The 16,634-nt window shown below is 42.9% G+C and overlaps 1 protein-coding gene across 2 annotated transcripts in view; it reads right to left on the bottom strand.

Annotated features, from left to right (window-relative positions):
* plekhh3 (pleckstrin homology, MyTH4 and FERM domain containing H3) overlaps positions 1-15,225 on the bottom strand; it is a 33,137-nt gene extending 17,912 nt beyond the window's left edge. For both annotated transcript variants that reach the window (XM_023413956.2, XM_023413955.2), the window contains exons 1-2: positions 14,550-15,225; positions 8,495-8,550 (exon numbers count right to left, since the gene is read on the bottom strand). In XM_023413956.2, the coding sequence (XP_023269724.1) occupies positions 8,495-8,550; positions 14,550-14,684 (191 nt within the window). In that variant the 5' untranslated portion in view covers positions 14,685-15,225. The remainder of the gene's footprint in view (positions 1-8,494; positions 8,551-14,549) is intronic.
* Positions 15,226-16,634: the final 1,409 nt, after the last annotated feature.

The raw sequence follows: 16,634 nt of genomic DNA on the forward strand, positions 1-16,634 counted from the left end.
GGGGGGGGTTACACAGGGGGGACTGGAAGAAGTGCCACGAATATCTGTCCTCCAGCATTCTCCCCACTTTCCCTCCCTAGCAGCACACAAGAGCACAAACACACACTGATACATACCACGCCACTGTGGACAGCCCGTCTCTCTTTTATCACTTTGGCCCGGCGAGCCAAGCGGGCGACTGAAAATAAACGTGACAGAGCGACGCCGGCCTGACTACCAGCCAGCCAGCTCGTGCCGGTCAGAGGAAGGCAGAGGGTTCAACAGGTCACAGCCCTGGATGGTTTAAAAAAACCATGAACATCAAAAACATCTGTAAATCTGCTGAAACCGCTGTTCTTCCTTTCCTTCTCCAATGTCTCACGATCACAATTTGCAGCCACTTCAACACATGGCATCTGGTCAGGCAGTGTTGCGGACAAAGTCAGACTTTGTTATCTCAGGCCAAGGTCCATTTCCAGATTATAAGGTTGTTTAGGGGTTTTATCTCTCTGCATTTATTTATCTAATTACTTGTTTATTTTCTCTATTTCCTGGGTCTAACTAGCATGTGAGGTACAAGTGACAAACCCCTCCTTCCTTCTTGTCCTCCTCCTACTGGGATCATGCCTCAGGAAATGAATCAAGCCCCCCCCCGCCCTCCCCTCCCCTCCCTCCCTCTTTCCCAGGGTTATATGGCCTCTAGTTACCTACTCATTCGCTGGCTGATTTATGTCGTTATTGATCTGATAATTCCTGGAAGGTTCCTCCTCACGGAAGGCAGCAATAATCAATGAGTCTGAATATAGCCTTATCTGCTTTGACTCAGCTTACATGACTGCAAAGGCCATTTCCTTTCTCTCTGTGTGCACTGACCTGATCCTGTCTATACCATGGTCTATCAAGCTGGCCCATGTGACGTTACTTCTCAGTCACTTACACAAACAATTTGTTCCCTTTATGAAACGTATCTGCAGTTGTAGAACCCAACTGATTGGCATCTCTAATTTAAGATGGTCTTCAGACTGTGAAACTCTATATGGTGGGTCAGTTTTTTTTCTCTATGTGTATATAAACCCATCCAGGGCATCACCAGAAAGCAGAAGTGAGAAGGAGAGAGTGAGGATCCCGTCACATTATACTCGCTCAGGCTGTTTGACTAAGCCTGCTCGCCTGCTACAGCAGCAGCCTACGGGGACCTCTGACGGTTGCTGCATCCACAGACCCCATTTAAAGGCATTAAAATAAACACAGACATGTGAGGACGTCTCTTATTTGAGGTTGTTAATAACCCCTGCTACATAACGGAGACCCGCACGCAGACAGGCAGTTAGTCTATATGTAGCTCAAATGGGACAAGGATTAGAATTATAGAAAAACTACGCCTCTACTGGAGAATATAGCCTTGTTTACACAGAAGGCATGATTAAGTTCAATGCCTTGGATTATAGGAAGCTATTGTTTGTGACTGGCTTGGATCCAAAATGCCAAGAGCAATAAAAAAAAACAAACAATCTTTACACTTAGTTTCTGAATCTCAATTTAGTAAACACTGATATTATAACTAGGTCAAGCCTGAACTGAAAAACAACTTGAGTAACCAACAGGAGTTTTGTAGACATAAAAGAGGTGCGTTTATGTGGTACACACAGCCATCCCTCTTGGAAGAATATTCTTAGTGCTCCTGTCTACACTTTGCTAGCACAGACAGAATTTTGATTTTCTGCAACTAACTGGACAAACTCCATCTTTAACTTGAAAAACTTTATGAGTCAAATTCAACGCCCATTTCAGGTCATGTAGCGAGGGAGCAGGGGTTACAGGAGGACAGAAGCACAGGCCCAAGGCTTGACCTTTAGCAACACAAACTAGCCTGACCTTCAATTTAAATGTTGGCAGGGTCAATATGTCCATTGTGTTCAAAAAGCCAATCTAATGTCGAAAAGCTTCCTCTGAGACTGGCTGGAGACCACAGCAGTGAAGTAAAGCCGTCTAACACACTATTGTTGTTGTTGTTGTAATGAGAATTGTTTGTTCTTCCTTCCTTCCATGCTCTAACACTTTTTCTCATTATCATAATTTACCAAATTATAAGAAACGTGTGCCATTATAAGGAGATTAGTTGATGCGTCTTTATAACAAAACATATTCACATGTTGTTATAAAGAGTACATGATACAGTCACTGTTTAAAAATATTGTAGCCTCTATCTGAGACATTATTAATGATACAAAAAATGTTAAATAATGGCTGGAAAAAAAGAAGAACAAAGAAGAAGTACATACATAAATACATGAGCATCTAATGACCGCAATCACACAAACCACACACACAATTCCTATTTCTCTGTAGTTACTGAACAAAAATTGTAACTTATTACCAGGAGCCGCTTGTTTCAAACAAACCTAATGGAAAATAGATTCTAAAAAGGTGTGCAACTTTGTCGGTTCAAAATATTATGTGCACCTCCAGAACCGAGACACACTCATTAAGGTATCATTGTTCAATACTGTTATTACTCAGCAGGTAGCAGGTAGTCATTCTTTCTTCTGTACATCCCCAATATATTCCAACTTTCATTTTAGTGTATGTGTACCCAAGACAATCACACATCCACTGAACTTAGAGCAGAGGGAAGAAGGACGGAGAAACCTTGTTTCCTGTCTTCTAAGTATGTTTGTCAGTTAATATCTGCATGACACAATTCAAATCAATAACAACATAAAACATGGCGAACAGATTGAGAAAAGAGCGTGTCATACAGCTTGGGGCAACTGCTGATGTGAGGGCTTTGGATCTCCACAGCTGTCCAGCAGTCCTACACCACCCCACCATTCCCTCCCAACACATTCCCAGAAGCCCCACCAGAGCCTGTGACAGTGGGGCCTTCAGTGGGCAACTTCCTGTGGGGTGCAGGAAACAATTTGACATGGGGATTAAGCAGCACGGAGGGTTAGAGCGAGCACATCTACAGAGAGCACCTCTCTCTCTCTCTCTCTCTTGCCTTCCCCTGACGACTAAACATCAGCTACTGCAGGGGATGAGCCTCATTGCAAAGTCACACTACTCAATGCTGAAGCTTGAAATGTGTTGAAAATCAAGGTATTTCCTCTGCTCTGTAGTTCAGGTTTGTTGTTTGACATGAAACCACTGACAACACACTCATTCCTGTCATGGAAACACAAAAAAGTTGGTACTTTTTCTCTCAAAAGGGACCAGTGCAGCATGGGGGGGGGGGGGGACACCCTCACAATTATTTGTTTATGGAAGTTAAAAGGAAAATATCTGATTGCAAAGATCAGCTCAGACCAGGAAATAAAATAAAAAAAATCGCTGGCTTCGTCAAACAGTCAGAGAGGGGAAGTCAGAAAAGGATGATTTGAGAGAGGAACAAATATTTCCCTACACAACCTCTGTAATAAATCTAATGCGCGTTATTAACATCCTGTGAAATTGCGTATGTGTAAATGTCCTCTATAGAACTGAGAGACTGTGTGAATGCTGTGTGATATATGGCAGAGGGAGAATGAGCTGTTCAATACTCATCCATTCATCACTAACTGTCACCACTACTGGCTTGTGTGTGCCATAGTTTCTCAATTTCACATCTCTGTCAAACCTAATCAACAGGCAGCCAGTATAGACTAGGGTTGAAACAAATGATTATTTATGCTTTTAATTATAGATTAATCTGCTGTCTATATTCTTGATTAATTATTCAGTTTATAAAATGTAAAAAAAAAAAAAAAAAAGTGAAAAATGCCTGTTAATATTCCCCACAGCCCAAAGTAATATCTTTGAATGTCTTTGAAAATCCAAAGATGTTCAGTTCACTTGCAACTTTTTTTTTTCAGTTACTTGATTATTGGCGAATAGTTTTGGCTCTAATATTCAGTTCAGAAGATAGTGGGGTTACAAGCAACCAAGTATCTGACTAAATGGGGGGAAAAAGATGAGAGCAACATAGCGAAAGAAAGTGGGAGAAAAAAAAGGAAATCTTAAAAGGACACACTGAGTATCTAGCACAATCAGATAACACCAGGCCACAGTATACAGTAGCTTCAGGTGTTGGTGGACTGGCTCCTTCTCATCAATTTAGAAACAAGGCATCCTTTTTTTTTCTTTTGCAATATTTCAATTGACCGAAATCACTCCCTTACATGACTTAAAACCCACAACATTTACATAATACAGCATAATACAGTTTAAAAACACTAATGACACCGTAAAACACACTACTGCATTATTAAAGCTCCTTAACACCCACACACACGTGTCTTCAGTTACATTTGGCTAACGTCTGGTTTAGTTGGGTGGAGCTTTACATTACACAAAGTCACCGAATTCCATGCACTAGAGAGAAACGAGCACGATGTCCTGCCCAAACGGGTGAAACAAAACTAACAGGAGAGTCAGGGAGCGGTATATCGACAACAGTGTGTACATGCGAACGCGGTCCTGAGGAGAGCTCTAATTAATCTTAATTACAATTTACAATTGAAATGTTAAGGCTGAGCTGTGAGAGTTGTAGTTTGAAAGATACTGGGAATTCCTGAAAGCAAAAACATCTCGAACTTGACAAAAAGAACTAGAAAAGTTAAAAATGATATAAGCACTAATTCAGCTAATTTACGGTTTGTTTGTATTAGCTCCAATTTAAATGGACAATAAAGGAAAGATAGCTAATTTAGGCTATTTAAACAATTTGACTACAAGGCTAGCAGTCGGGGTAACCATGCATAAACACACCTAAGTTGGAATAAGGAGAGGCTCTACCTGTTCTTCCCATTTAAAAGACACTGTGAATTCAGCATCATCTACTCAATAAAGCTAGAGACTGACTCAAGCTAAATACTTAAATAAGGCCATCACAGCTTATATTATCAGCAGGCCTTTCAGAGTGACACACTTAAATCCACCAAGTATGAGCAGCACAATAAGCTGATTAGTCTGTGAGCGTCTGTCCGCTGGTAGCTGCTGGAGCGATGAGTAATTGATTTCAGTCCAGGGTCTAATCAAAACGCTGAGACGCTAATTAAAGTTAGAAAGTAGTGTCCTTGCTCTCGGGCTGTGATGACCGCAGTGGAAAACAGCGGAGACATGTCCTAGCATACAAAGCGGGTCCTTGTGACCACAAGAACATGCACATTTACAAAAAAAAAAAAAAAAAAAAATGACCCTTGCGCAGATGTGTCACACAAATACTTGGAGCTCTATCTGATGGATGAAAAGCCCAGATGGATCCAAAAAGGCGTTCAAACAAATGAACTCAAACCAGCTGCATGCCTCCGTTGATGTCCAGGCTTATACACTGTACACAAACGATGGCCGTACATCATGACACACAGATTTTATTAGACATCTGAGCAAGCACCGAGGATAAATAACACTATCTGAAACAGCTTTCATTAATAATACAGTGGGTCATACTGCAGCAATAAATAATCACAGTTTCTCTTTGTAGAAATCCATCTCTCTCTCTCTCTCTCTCTCTCTCTCTCTCTCTCTCTCTCTCTCTCTCTCTCTCTCTCTCTCTCTCTATCCCCTTCCCCACAGTGCATGGGCTGGCTGCATGGGCCTCTGGCTGAAGCTGGGCTGGTGGGAAAATGGGAATGTGGTGATTAAGACTGGGCCTATATGACCTCCCAGCTAAAAATACGCTGTTTACTCAAGACCACTGCCAAGAAACTCTGGACTAGGCAGAAAGGAGAGGAAAAAAGTCATGTTTTGAGAAAGGAGGAGGTGGGTGTGTATATGTGTGTGTGTGTGTGTGTGTGTGTGTGTGTGCGTGCGTGTGCGTGTGTGAGAGACAGGAAGTCTACAGTTTATGACTGAAGGAGAGTGTCGATCAGCGAGAAAGCTTATGATAGAGAGGTTTTAAAAAAGTCTGAATGACGTCACTCTGATAGTGAAACTTAGTGACGTGAATGACAACTTTCTATATTTGTTGTAGTTGTAAACGGGGTCAGTTTGTGATGGTTGGATGGTTGACAGTCACGCTGACAGACGCTCAGACAGGCAATTACCAGGGGCCCACTTCTAAGCTTTTCACGCAAACACTCACATGTTTCATACATACTCTCTCTCTCTCTCTCTCTCTCTCTCTCTCTCTTTATGCACATGCATATCTTCACACACATGAAATACATCATCAAACACTGGTCTCTTTCAGCCATTACTGCCTGGCAGCCCACACCAAAATATGTCTAGTTTTTGACTGTCAAAAGCCATCAAAGAAGAGGGGGAGGGGGGCTAATGAGAAAGCAGATGGAACAAATGGTGAGAAAGAGAGATAGAGAAGTCCTCAAGTGTCCACTTTCCTCCTGGTACAGTTTGTACCCTGCCCTGCCCTGGCTATGAGAAGCAGTGAGGAAAGTGGGGATGAAAAAATAGAGATGATGTAAGACAGATTTGAGTGTGAACACAGCAGGAGGGAACAAGCTTCTTGGCACTTTGTGCTGACTGAGAGACAGACAGGGAAGACCTTATGCAGTCTGCCTGCAGCAATATGTCCATCACACACACACACACACACACACCTGAGAGAGGTTAGTGCAAGCACACAACAAATGTATTACAGGACCTCTGACACAGACCAAATAATATTTGGAAACTTTGTTCACAGCCTCTACAGATCAGTCTCACTCTGGAGTTACACATGAGTCAACTTAAAACACTTTTTTTTCCTTTTCTGACCCAGGTAAAAACATAATAATCAACTGTATTGTCGTATGTTTGATATAATACTGAACTAATACAGAACCATGCCAGGTTACATATGAAAGTAAAAGGAAGGTGGTACACTGTCCAGTCTCTTGATGTTTTGATCACATATGACTGACTGACTGAATGTGCATGTGGCCTGCTGCTGTTTGTGTAGTTTAAATACTGTCCCCCCCCCCCACTATGTTTTGACAGAGATGGGCCTATCTCCCTCCCTTACCACACCAGGCCTGCAGCATGATGAATTATCTGAGCATTACCATATTAACCTCAGTCTAGTAAAACAAACATAAATCCCCCTAATTCATCACCATCAGATTTGGGCCACTATCAAACTAGTAGTTGAGATTGATATCTCCTTTGGGAAAGTTCAATTCAATAGGTCAATAAAAGTACAAAGTAAACCAGTAAACCGCCCTGTTGTATGAATACAGATAAATTGATGTGGAACCATTTGATATATCACAATGCCATGACTTATCAGAGCCTGGCTTGGCTTTCCCTCCATACAACTTAACTTCTGGGTGTGTCCACTCATTGGCCAGGTAATCACGAAGCACTGCGCTCTCTAATCTCTGCACTGAGTGCAATGATTACAGCCAGGCTTTTAACACACTCCTTCAAAACCAGTAGTTAATTATGCCATGTGGCCCGGGGCCACCTCCACTGTATTGTAGAAGTGACACACACGTACACAAGCACACACACATCCGAGCCACACCTCTTCTGGGAGTGCTGCTGAGGTAGGAGTGAGTCACCCAGTCCAGTTAGCCTACCTCCCTGCCCAAGTCTTCCTTTCCTGCTTTCCCTGAACCCTCAAGAGACAGCATGTCCTGAATGACTGCAGCAAAAATGCTTCAACTTCAGCTCACCGGCCTACTTCCTAAGGCAGATCTCTTCTTGTTGAGAGTTGCTGCGGACCCTCTTCTATTCATTCGTGGTGTGTGATTGTCCGACAAGTTGAGCTTTGTGACGCATTGACTGTGAGTCGGCAGATGTACAGTGGAGATTGTGGATAAGGGAAGAGGCGTGGGTGGGGGTGGGGGGGTATGATAAGGGCACGATGCCAGAGATAGAGCGGGGCAGAGCCTGGCTGCATCGCTGTCTGAGATCACAGCCCTGCACTAATAGTCTGGATCAAGATCTCCATGAATCACTCCTTTTCATTGTCACTAGCGTTCACTCGTAAACCACATGACCATTTCATTATTCGGGAGTTGCATAGTGGTTGCTTGTAACTGGCAGTTTGAATGGACAACCTTCAAGCTAACAAAGTGATTGGATTTGTTGATGTGGAAGCTGCACAGAGTGAGCTGGAAGTTACAGCTGTAATCGGTCAGAAACATCTAGGTTGAAGATTGACATTATTGACCAATGCAACCCCTAACAGCAGCCTAGCTGACCTTTGAATGGAAAAACTTAAAAATTCAACAGGTTAACGAGTGAAAACTGACAGTGGCATTATCCATAAGCAGTTAAAGTACCACCACCACATCCTCAATATACAATGTGAGTCTGTGCCACTTGCACACATACACATGTGAGCATATGTGTGGCAATGAGGTTAGGCACATGTGTCATGGCTAGGCACATGAGGAGAGCCCCATGAGATACCATACACTGCAGAGGAAGTAAAAAATCAAGTGATTGGCCTGTACTCACACATGTGCCTGCCTGAGGATAAATACAGATATCCCCAGCACTCAGAGGAAGTATATAAGTAAAAGAAGGAACTATTACTTCCTAAAAATTGTGGGAAAAAAAAAAAAATCTCTCTCTCTCTCTCTCTCCTTACCCATTTGTTCCGTTGGCTGTGCGAGTTGGTTGAGAAACAGTCACCTCAGCTGGACTCTGTCAACAGAAGAGAGAGAATCGGGTAAATAGATGATAATGCAACACAAACAGTAGCCTGTCCTTAGAACTAGTCCACAGGTTGGAGAGCAGTTTGCCTGCAGTGGCCATGTTACAGTCGAGCATGCAGCCGTTCCTGGCAGTCTCAGCACATAGCTGCTCTGTTCCTGTAATGCTTGGCTCTCACTTGCGAGGGGTGAGCTGGTGGGGAGAAATATGGCATGCAAAACAGGCTCATTTAATATAGGAGTAGGGAACAGAAGAATCTTTTGTGCTGTAGCTGCGTGCAACCCCAAAATGCTTTTATTTAGATCGAGTCAATTTCTCTGCGAAGATTGTTAACCTAAAAATAAACCTGGACTTTGAGATTGCACTTGAAACAGCTTTTATATCCACATGCTCAAAGAGACACAAGTTGAGGGGAAATTGCTGTTAGGTTGATGAAAGCAAAAGAGAAAGACAAAGAGACCTCTGGGAGGCATCGTATAAAAAAGAGAAATGTAGGTGTATTGATGATGATTATCTGATGAGCACAGTCATAATAAAAGTTAGATATGTTATCCTGACTGCTAGCCAGCTACTCATATCAAATCACACTCCCTCTTGGTTTTGTATGGAAATTGGAGTAAGTGATTCTACTGACTACAAATGGGACACGTAAAATCAAATTTCATGGGAGGAACAATGAACTTTTCATTCCAGGACTCCCCCATTAAGCAGAAGATGGGAGAGGATGTTTCCCTTTTCACAGAGATCCAGCCTTCAGATTCCCAACCTGACTTTGGAAACCCCATCAGACATCAGAGCTTTGCCTGTGTGCAATCTGGACTTATTCCCTGGTGTGCGAGGCAGCACTTTGTGTCCCCCGTGGCTTGACTTGTTGTCTCTGAGAGCCACAGCCTTGAGCCAGCTCCTGCGGCTGCCCCGGCCCAGCTCTGGGGGTGTTGGCCTACCTGAAACACTATCCAGGTCAGCTCTGGGCCCCTAACAGTTCACACACCACACTTTACTACTGGGCAAACTAGCCTAAGTATAGCCCATGCTCTGTAAAAACAGTCTACTGCTTCTTTTTGGATGGCTCAAAACTAACAAAGAAAACATGAACTACAAATTTATAGGCTAGTATGGAATCTGTGTTATATTTACAAGGCAGATGGACTCTGAAGCAAATGAGGAAAAGATGAGGGTTGGGATATTGAGATATGATTAATGTTTAACTCAGGGAGAGGTGCTGTAAATGTCAAGCCAGATGGGGAAGAATAAGTGAACAGCAGCAGAAAGTGACTTGTGAATGGGAGTGTGTACGGTAATTCCCTACCCCTGCCTGTTAACCATAAATGATTCAGCCAAGCCAACAGGCCCAGAGAAGAAAATTCAGACAGACAGCCATGACTGGAAACGACAAATCAATACTAATCACATCAACGAATGCAAAAGCTGTAAATCCATGATGTAAATTAATCAGAGGATCAATCAACTAATGGGTCAGGTTGATAAAGTTAGAATATTTTGGGGTAATTCTACACATTACGTGACAATTTACAGAAAAATAGCTTTCCAATGGAGTTAATGGGCTGTGGGATGAGGAACAAGGATAGCGTGCGATGCAGAGCCCTGGCAAAAGCTCTCCCTTTGGACGGGCAGGGGATGAATCACTCCAGACTAGAACAGAGCATGGAGGGAAAGAGGGAAAGATGCCGTGATGTGTTCGTTCCGTGGCCGACTTCCGCTCTCGCTTTCCCTCCGTCTACTCTCTCTCTCTCTCTCTCTCCCTCTCGCTCTCCCTTCAGCTCTCCTGGGAGGCTGAGTAACCAGGAGGAAATGCTTGGGCTCAGCCAGTGTCGGCCTGAAGACCAGATGTGTGGCCTGGAGGTGGTGAGGCAGAGACGCAACGGAAACCAAATATAAACCAGCGTACCGTGACACCTCTGAAGACAGAGGGCAGCAGTGACAGTTAATGGGACCGGCTCTCAGCATAGCAGGACTGTGCCTGTTTGTTCCGAGTAACAGGATGCACTGCAGTGCCGCGATCCAACACTTGCAACTGTGCAGGGCGAAACACTCTGTGGTGGGAGTTTATTGGTAAACGTGACTTCACGTTGCATAAAAGTTGAATAAAGTTTCAGTGGAAAAAAGGGAAAGAAGAGAGAATGACGGATGTCCTGTCCTAAAATTAGTGCCTTGCTGTCCCAACACTGGAGGCATTCAGCTTAGTGTGACTGTTTGGGCAGCTGTTGGAGAGCAGTTTCATTGAATGAGGACTGTAAACATGCAGGGAAAGGGTTCCGACATGGCCTTGTGCTCTCAAGGGCCAAGCCTACACAAGCGTCAGAACTGACTCATGATTCCAACCTCAGTGAGAACAGTCCTGGCAAGAAACAGTGTGTTGCCTATGGCTTTGGTGCTGTGGATGCTACACATCGTGGCATCCTCTGGCAGCATGTTGTAAAACAACTCTGGAGATTGCGGTGAAGGTTTTGGATGCTTAAGCGAGGGAGACTCCACCAGACCTGTGGGTTGCTGTGGTCATCCCTGGCAGGAGCTGGACAGAGTCCTACTAAATGGAGTATTTCAGCATTACAAAGCCCAAAAGACACACACACATACACCCTGGGAGGTCTGACCTGCTGCCTGAAAATGTGGCTTGTCAAGCTCTGGATGAAATGGAGCTCTCTGGGTAAATGATGGAACGGAGCCCTGAGGGGCTTTCCCTGGGAATCATTTACCCCTTTTCCACCAAGACATTTTGACGACCGTTTTGGAGCCGGTGCCTAATCTTGAACTGCCAAAGAACCGGCTCTTGGCCAGCAACAATGGAGGCAGGATTATCATGACCAACAAGAGGAACTAAAACTTTGTGACTGACGTTTTTTCTTCTTTCTTTTTTTTTTTTTTTTTTAAATTGGAAATCTTCAAAATCAACATCTAAATGCTTGGATGACAATGTAGGCTGCCAAAGTCAGGAGCAACACTTGTAAAAGACTATGTAGTCTGCCATTGTTGTTGTTGTGCTTGGCACTAGAGTTGCTAGAAAAGCAGAGACGTATACAGACATATACAGCGCTGTAATGACGTGGCTCTATGGTGGCTCTCTAGCCGGGGTTTGCAAGTTAAACCAACTGTGAACAGGCAGTAGCACCAGCCCAGAACTAGCAGATCATTTTGCAGTGGTGGAAAGGAGCTGATTGTATACTGATTGTAGATCTTCAAACCCTCTACCCCATCCCCTCCACTGATACCATGCAAAACCAAACAGTATCTGCTAGATCTGTATATTCTGAGGGGAGGGGCATAACGAACTGCGCTGGATAAGAGTGGTTCAGCTGATGATATTGGTTTAGCTCAGCTGTGTGTCTTAATTATTGCCTCAGTGTGAACTATTGACACAGAGTTACAATACCCAGCATAAACCAGTGACACAGATCAAATGGAAACAGAATTTGTGGAAGTGGACTGATTACTTGGAAGCATCAGGGTAATCAATAATCAATAACTTCAGAAAAACTGGGGGGATTTTTTATGACAAAAGAAAGTAGCCAAAAGGCAGTTTGCTGACTTTCGTTATTGGGTAAAACACTGTCAGTGACATCAGTCAATAAAGTGGTTCCTCCCGTTTAGAACTAATATGATAAAAATGAACAGGGCTGACCACATGAATGATTAAGACAAACTGCATCTCAAAAGGAAATTATCACTCAGATTAAAAGAAGATCATTATTTTTATGGTTCAGGACAAGTTGATTCATATTTATGAATATTTACGAGCACAAAATTAATAGAACCAAGACTCTAATCAATGATGTAACACCAGTATAGGGGAGAGAGAGAGCAGCTCTAGAGACAAAGAAGCATTATGAGCTTCACAGTAGTCAGTTTTCCACAGCCATACATACAAGTTTACACTAAAACAAAATAAAAGCAGCTTTCTTTTAAGAGTTATTCTTGTGTGATAACGTTTGTGCCATTTGGGAAGTTTCCACGGATGAATAGTTCGGCTACAGTCCAATAAATCACCACTTCCTCTTCTCTGATTAATACGATTGAGACAGCATGGAGTTCAGTAGGCTTGGCTCAACATGCAATGACTGGTAGCTGACGACCAAGAAAAACTAAATGTCATTTCCATTTATTACAACTAGGTGAGAAATATTTCTCCTATCCCAATTACTCTTTTGTCAAACATCTGCACACACAACTGAAGACTTAAACTGTTTAATGTAAAAGAAAACTGCCACTAGGCCACTTTGATGACAGTTGGGTGGGCTCTTGGCTTTAATAGGAGTATAGATTTAATCAGTGAAATCTGGCAATGCTGATCATCCTATATGCAATTTATCTTTTAGAGAGCATGGCCAGAATACAATCCTTCACCTGAGGTCATCTCATAGAGCATGCTCTCCTCCAAACAACACACCTAAAATTCAATAAACCAACGTTAAATTGAATCCACCCAGAGGAACAGAATTCTGTGCAGGTTACATTTTAATGAGAGAACCGGGGAAAGTTACAGGAAAAGAGATCCCTGTGCCTCTCTCTGAAAGGCCACCAGGCCTCTCCATTGGGACATGTTACTATGATCTTGTATTGATTGCGGATGGAGCACAGTTGGGTTCCTCTGACCACCAATGGCCAGGCAGATGGTACATTATGACTAAGATGGGGATGTTTGCCAAGAAGAGGAGTGCTACACACCAACACCTCTCTGGATACCCTGGAGCAACAGATGTTGCTCTTATCTGGCTGCTGCTGGTACTGTTAAGATTTCTGTTGAGGCAATAACCGTGTAACTGTGTAAAACTTAACTGTTCCCAACGTTTCATGCAAATCGCTGTGGTGGTGCACTGGTTGGCTGCAACCAGACAAAAGGGGCAATAAATAGATAAGCAGGATATGCAAGTCGTAGCTTCGGGTGGTATTTAACTTGGGAGGTCATGCTGTTAGTGTAAGCCATGACAGCATACAGAGGCCAAGACAGGTTTTAATGACTTTCTCCTTAAAAAACAACAGGAGTCTCATATTTGAGGGTAAATTTTTCTAAGAGACTGTACATAAGGAGCTGTACGTTGGGTCATACAGAAAGAGGCTACCTCAATTCAAGGCAACAATGCCCCCTCACAAGTGGATGGACAATGCTGAACTCTCTGTGCCTGATCAGATGACTAACATTACAGAGAAGACAAGGCTGCAGTCTTATTTGCAATTGAGCGGACAGAGGCCAAACACACAGGATCAGTTCAACACACTGGGTTTTACAGCTTGCATCACAGTGTGTGTATGTGCATGTGTGTGTATATGTATTTCTATGGTTGTGTGGACAATTTTTTTTGTTGGAAACCTTCATTATGAGGACATTATGGCCAGTCATAACAACTTAAAAGGGCCGTTTGAGGGTTAAGGTTAGAGTTATGTTTAGGTTTTTGGGTTAGGCATTTAGTTGTGATGATTTAGGTTAGGGTTAAGGGTCTGGGGAATGCATTATGTCAATGAGTGTGTTTGTGTGGGTGTGTGTACGTGATTGCTCAATGTTGCCCAAGCCTCAAAAGACCATGCAAGCCTAAACGTCAAAACTGGGCTGCAGCAGCAAATTCAGTGTCCTGCATCAGTGACAGAGGCTTGCAATGAACAAACTGATGCTTCCCACAGATAACAAGGTTAACAGATAACATGTGAACTCTGTGGCTTGTTACTTCAAAATATGGGCAATCTAGTGAACACAAGCTGCATTTCTTATCGTGCCTTGAAGTTCCAATCCAAATTTACTTTTCAAAAGTTATCATTTCCCTATCAAGACCTGCAGCCATATCTGTTTGCACAAAACTGAAATTATGCTCCTGGAGCTGACCCTGTTTTATAAAATGTTCAAGGTACATTGTGTAAGACAGTTTTTTTTCACAGTCACTACTTGACATTTTCTGATGTAAATCTTCAACAAATGTATGTTTTGAACTGAGTGCATGCAGGGGAGTTGCTGTGTAGTGCAGGTGGAGAGTTTTTTTTACCCGTCCATTGGGAGTCAAGTCCTCCTTGTTGCGCAATTCAAAAGACTCTTCCTCCTCTTTCTCCCCATAGTCCCGTCCGAGCAAACTGAAGCCCTGCCTGCAGCACAGAAACCAGCAAACTCCTTGCAAAGGCATTCAAATGAGGTTAAGTGAGTCGTTTTCTACTATCCAGGTCGATTCAGTTCAAAGCTCACGGTGTAGTCTCAGCCGCAAGTAACTCCAAGAGCTGCGTGAGAGAGAACAGGACACCCTCTCCATAGATTATCCAGCGAGGAGGATGAAGGGTAGCATAAGCTCACTCTCTCCTGTCTGTCAAAGAGCATGGAACATGTCTAGAAGCTGTACATGGCAGCGGTCGTACACCGACACAGCCGCCAGAAGTGTGTTTCAAAGAAAATCCTCCCCCCCTCCTCTTCTTCTTCTTCCAGGTCTCCAGTTGCTTCGCTCGCGACACCTTGCTGTCCCTATTTGAAAAACTTCACACAAGCGAAGTACAAAAAAAAAAAAAACTAACTTAGCATCCAAAACTGTGAAGTAAAGGTTAAAAGTACATCGATTTGAATGTGTTTGACAAGAGCCATACTGTTGCTATCAGCCTTTTATGAACATCTGTTAAAGTAACGTAAGAGCGCACCTCTGTACGGGACTGACTGTCTGACTTCTGAGTTTGAACAAAAGCGTGCTGCAGCTGGGTCAGGGTAGTGTGTGGGAGGGAGGGAGGGAGGGAAGGAGGAGGGGGTAGACCACACCCACAAACCTCACGACTAAAATGTGATTGGCTGAACACAGACACTCCCCGGAATGGGGACGCCCATAACACACGCCCCTCCACACTGACACAGCATCACATGCCCTGTGGTACATGATAGTAATCAAATCATCCAAATCACCATGATGCCCCAGTAATACCCCTCATATACTGCGTGTAGTGCTCATCAGCAAGGGTTTCCTTTTTAATCATGTAGTATTTATACAGGCAGTGGTGGAGCAAGTATTTAGATCCTTTACGTATTTAATAAACTCATTATGTGTCAAATTTTCACTTGCAACTAAAGTTAGCAAATAAACGTAGTGGAATAGAAATATAAATGTACTTAGTCAGTTTCCACCACAGCACACAGGAACTTGTGTTGTGTTCAGCAGCAAGTGTAAAGGTTTAAATTATACTTGGTGTTTTAAATCTCCTGCCATGTGTATAATTTAAATGGACATGTTTTTACAGATGTCTGAAAAGCCCATAAGTGTAATTCATCCATTCATTTTATGAAATCATAAGCCTCTCAAAAACTTAAAATTCAGTTAGAAGTTACATTGCTGCACTTGATGGTGTTTTAAATCACTGTCTGTTATGGTATAATCATTGACAGATGAAGTACTATTCATTTACTTAAGTAAATACCCAGTCACATGTAAAGGCCCTGCATCAAAATTTTACTTACAGAAGTGTCATCAAATATCAACTATTATCAAAATGTCCTCAAAATATTAGAGGTAATGTCATTACTAGTAGTTAGTTAGTAAGTAATTAGTTACTTTCCACCATATGTATTACTTTGAATATTTACATTATGTTTTAATGGGTCCTCACTGCTGCGAGTGTGCTATGATATTAGCATAGTTGACTTTTTCAGTATTATTTAGTATACTTTGCTTACTTCTGCCTGTCAAGTTTAGGGCCGTTGTCAGTAGCTGAGAGAGAACGTCAGAGCAACTGTTTGACTTTATTTGAAGGACAGATCAATTTCATCATCATCATTGTGTCAAGATATCATTAGTTACCCTACGTATCTGGTTACAGCTCTGTTACGCTCTCTCTTTATGTCTTTATCTCTTATTCTTTCTCTCACTTAACTCTCTTTTTCTTGCCTTTCTTGCACATACACACAGATGTGAGCACGCACACACTCCTCCCCCACTCTTTCCTCTTCCACTTTGCTGAACAGTCTACAAAGATACAGCAGTAGGAGGTAGGAGGACTGGTGCTAAATCCAGACACGTGATATATCCAGCCCCTTCGGCGCTCATGCTTATTTCTCCCTTAATATCCCTTCATTTCCCCTGCTCTGCGCACCCCCCCCCAGCCCC

Source organism: Seriola lalandi, unplaced genomic scaffold, assembly GCF_002814215.2.
Source record: "Seriola lalandi dorsalis isolate HSWRI2012SDOR001 ecotype SW California unplaced genomic scaffold, Sedor1 jcf7180002054519, whole genome shotgun sequence".
Taxonomy (NCBI): domain Eukaryota; kingdom Metazoa; phylum Chordata; class Actinopteri; order Carangiformes; family Carangidae; genus Seriola; species Seriola lalandi.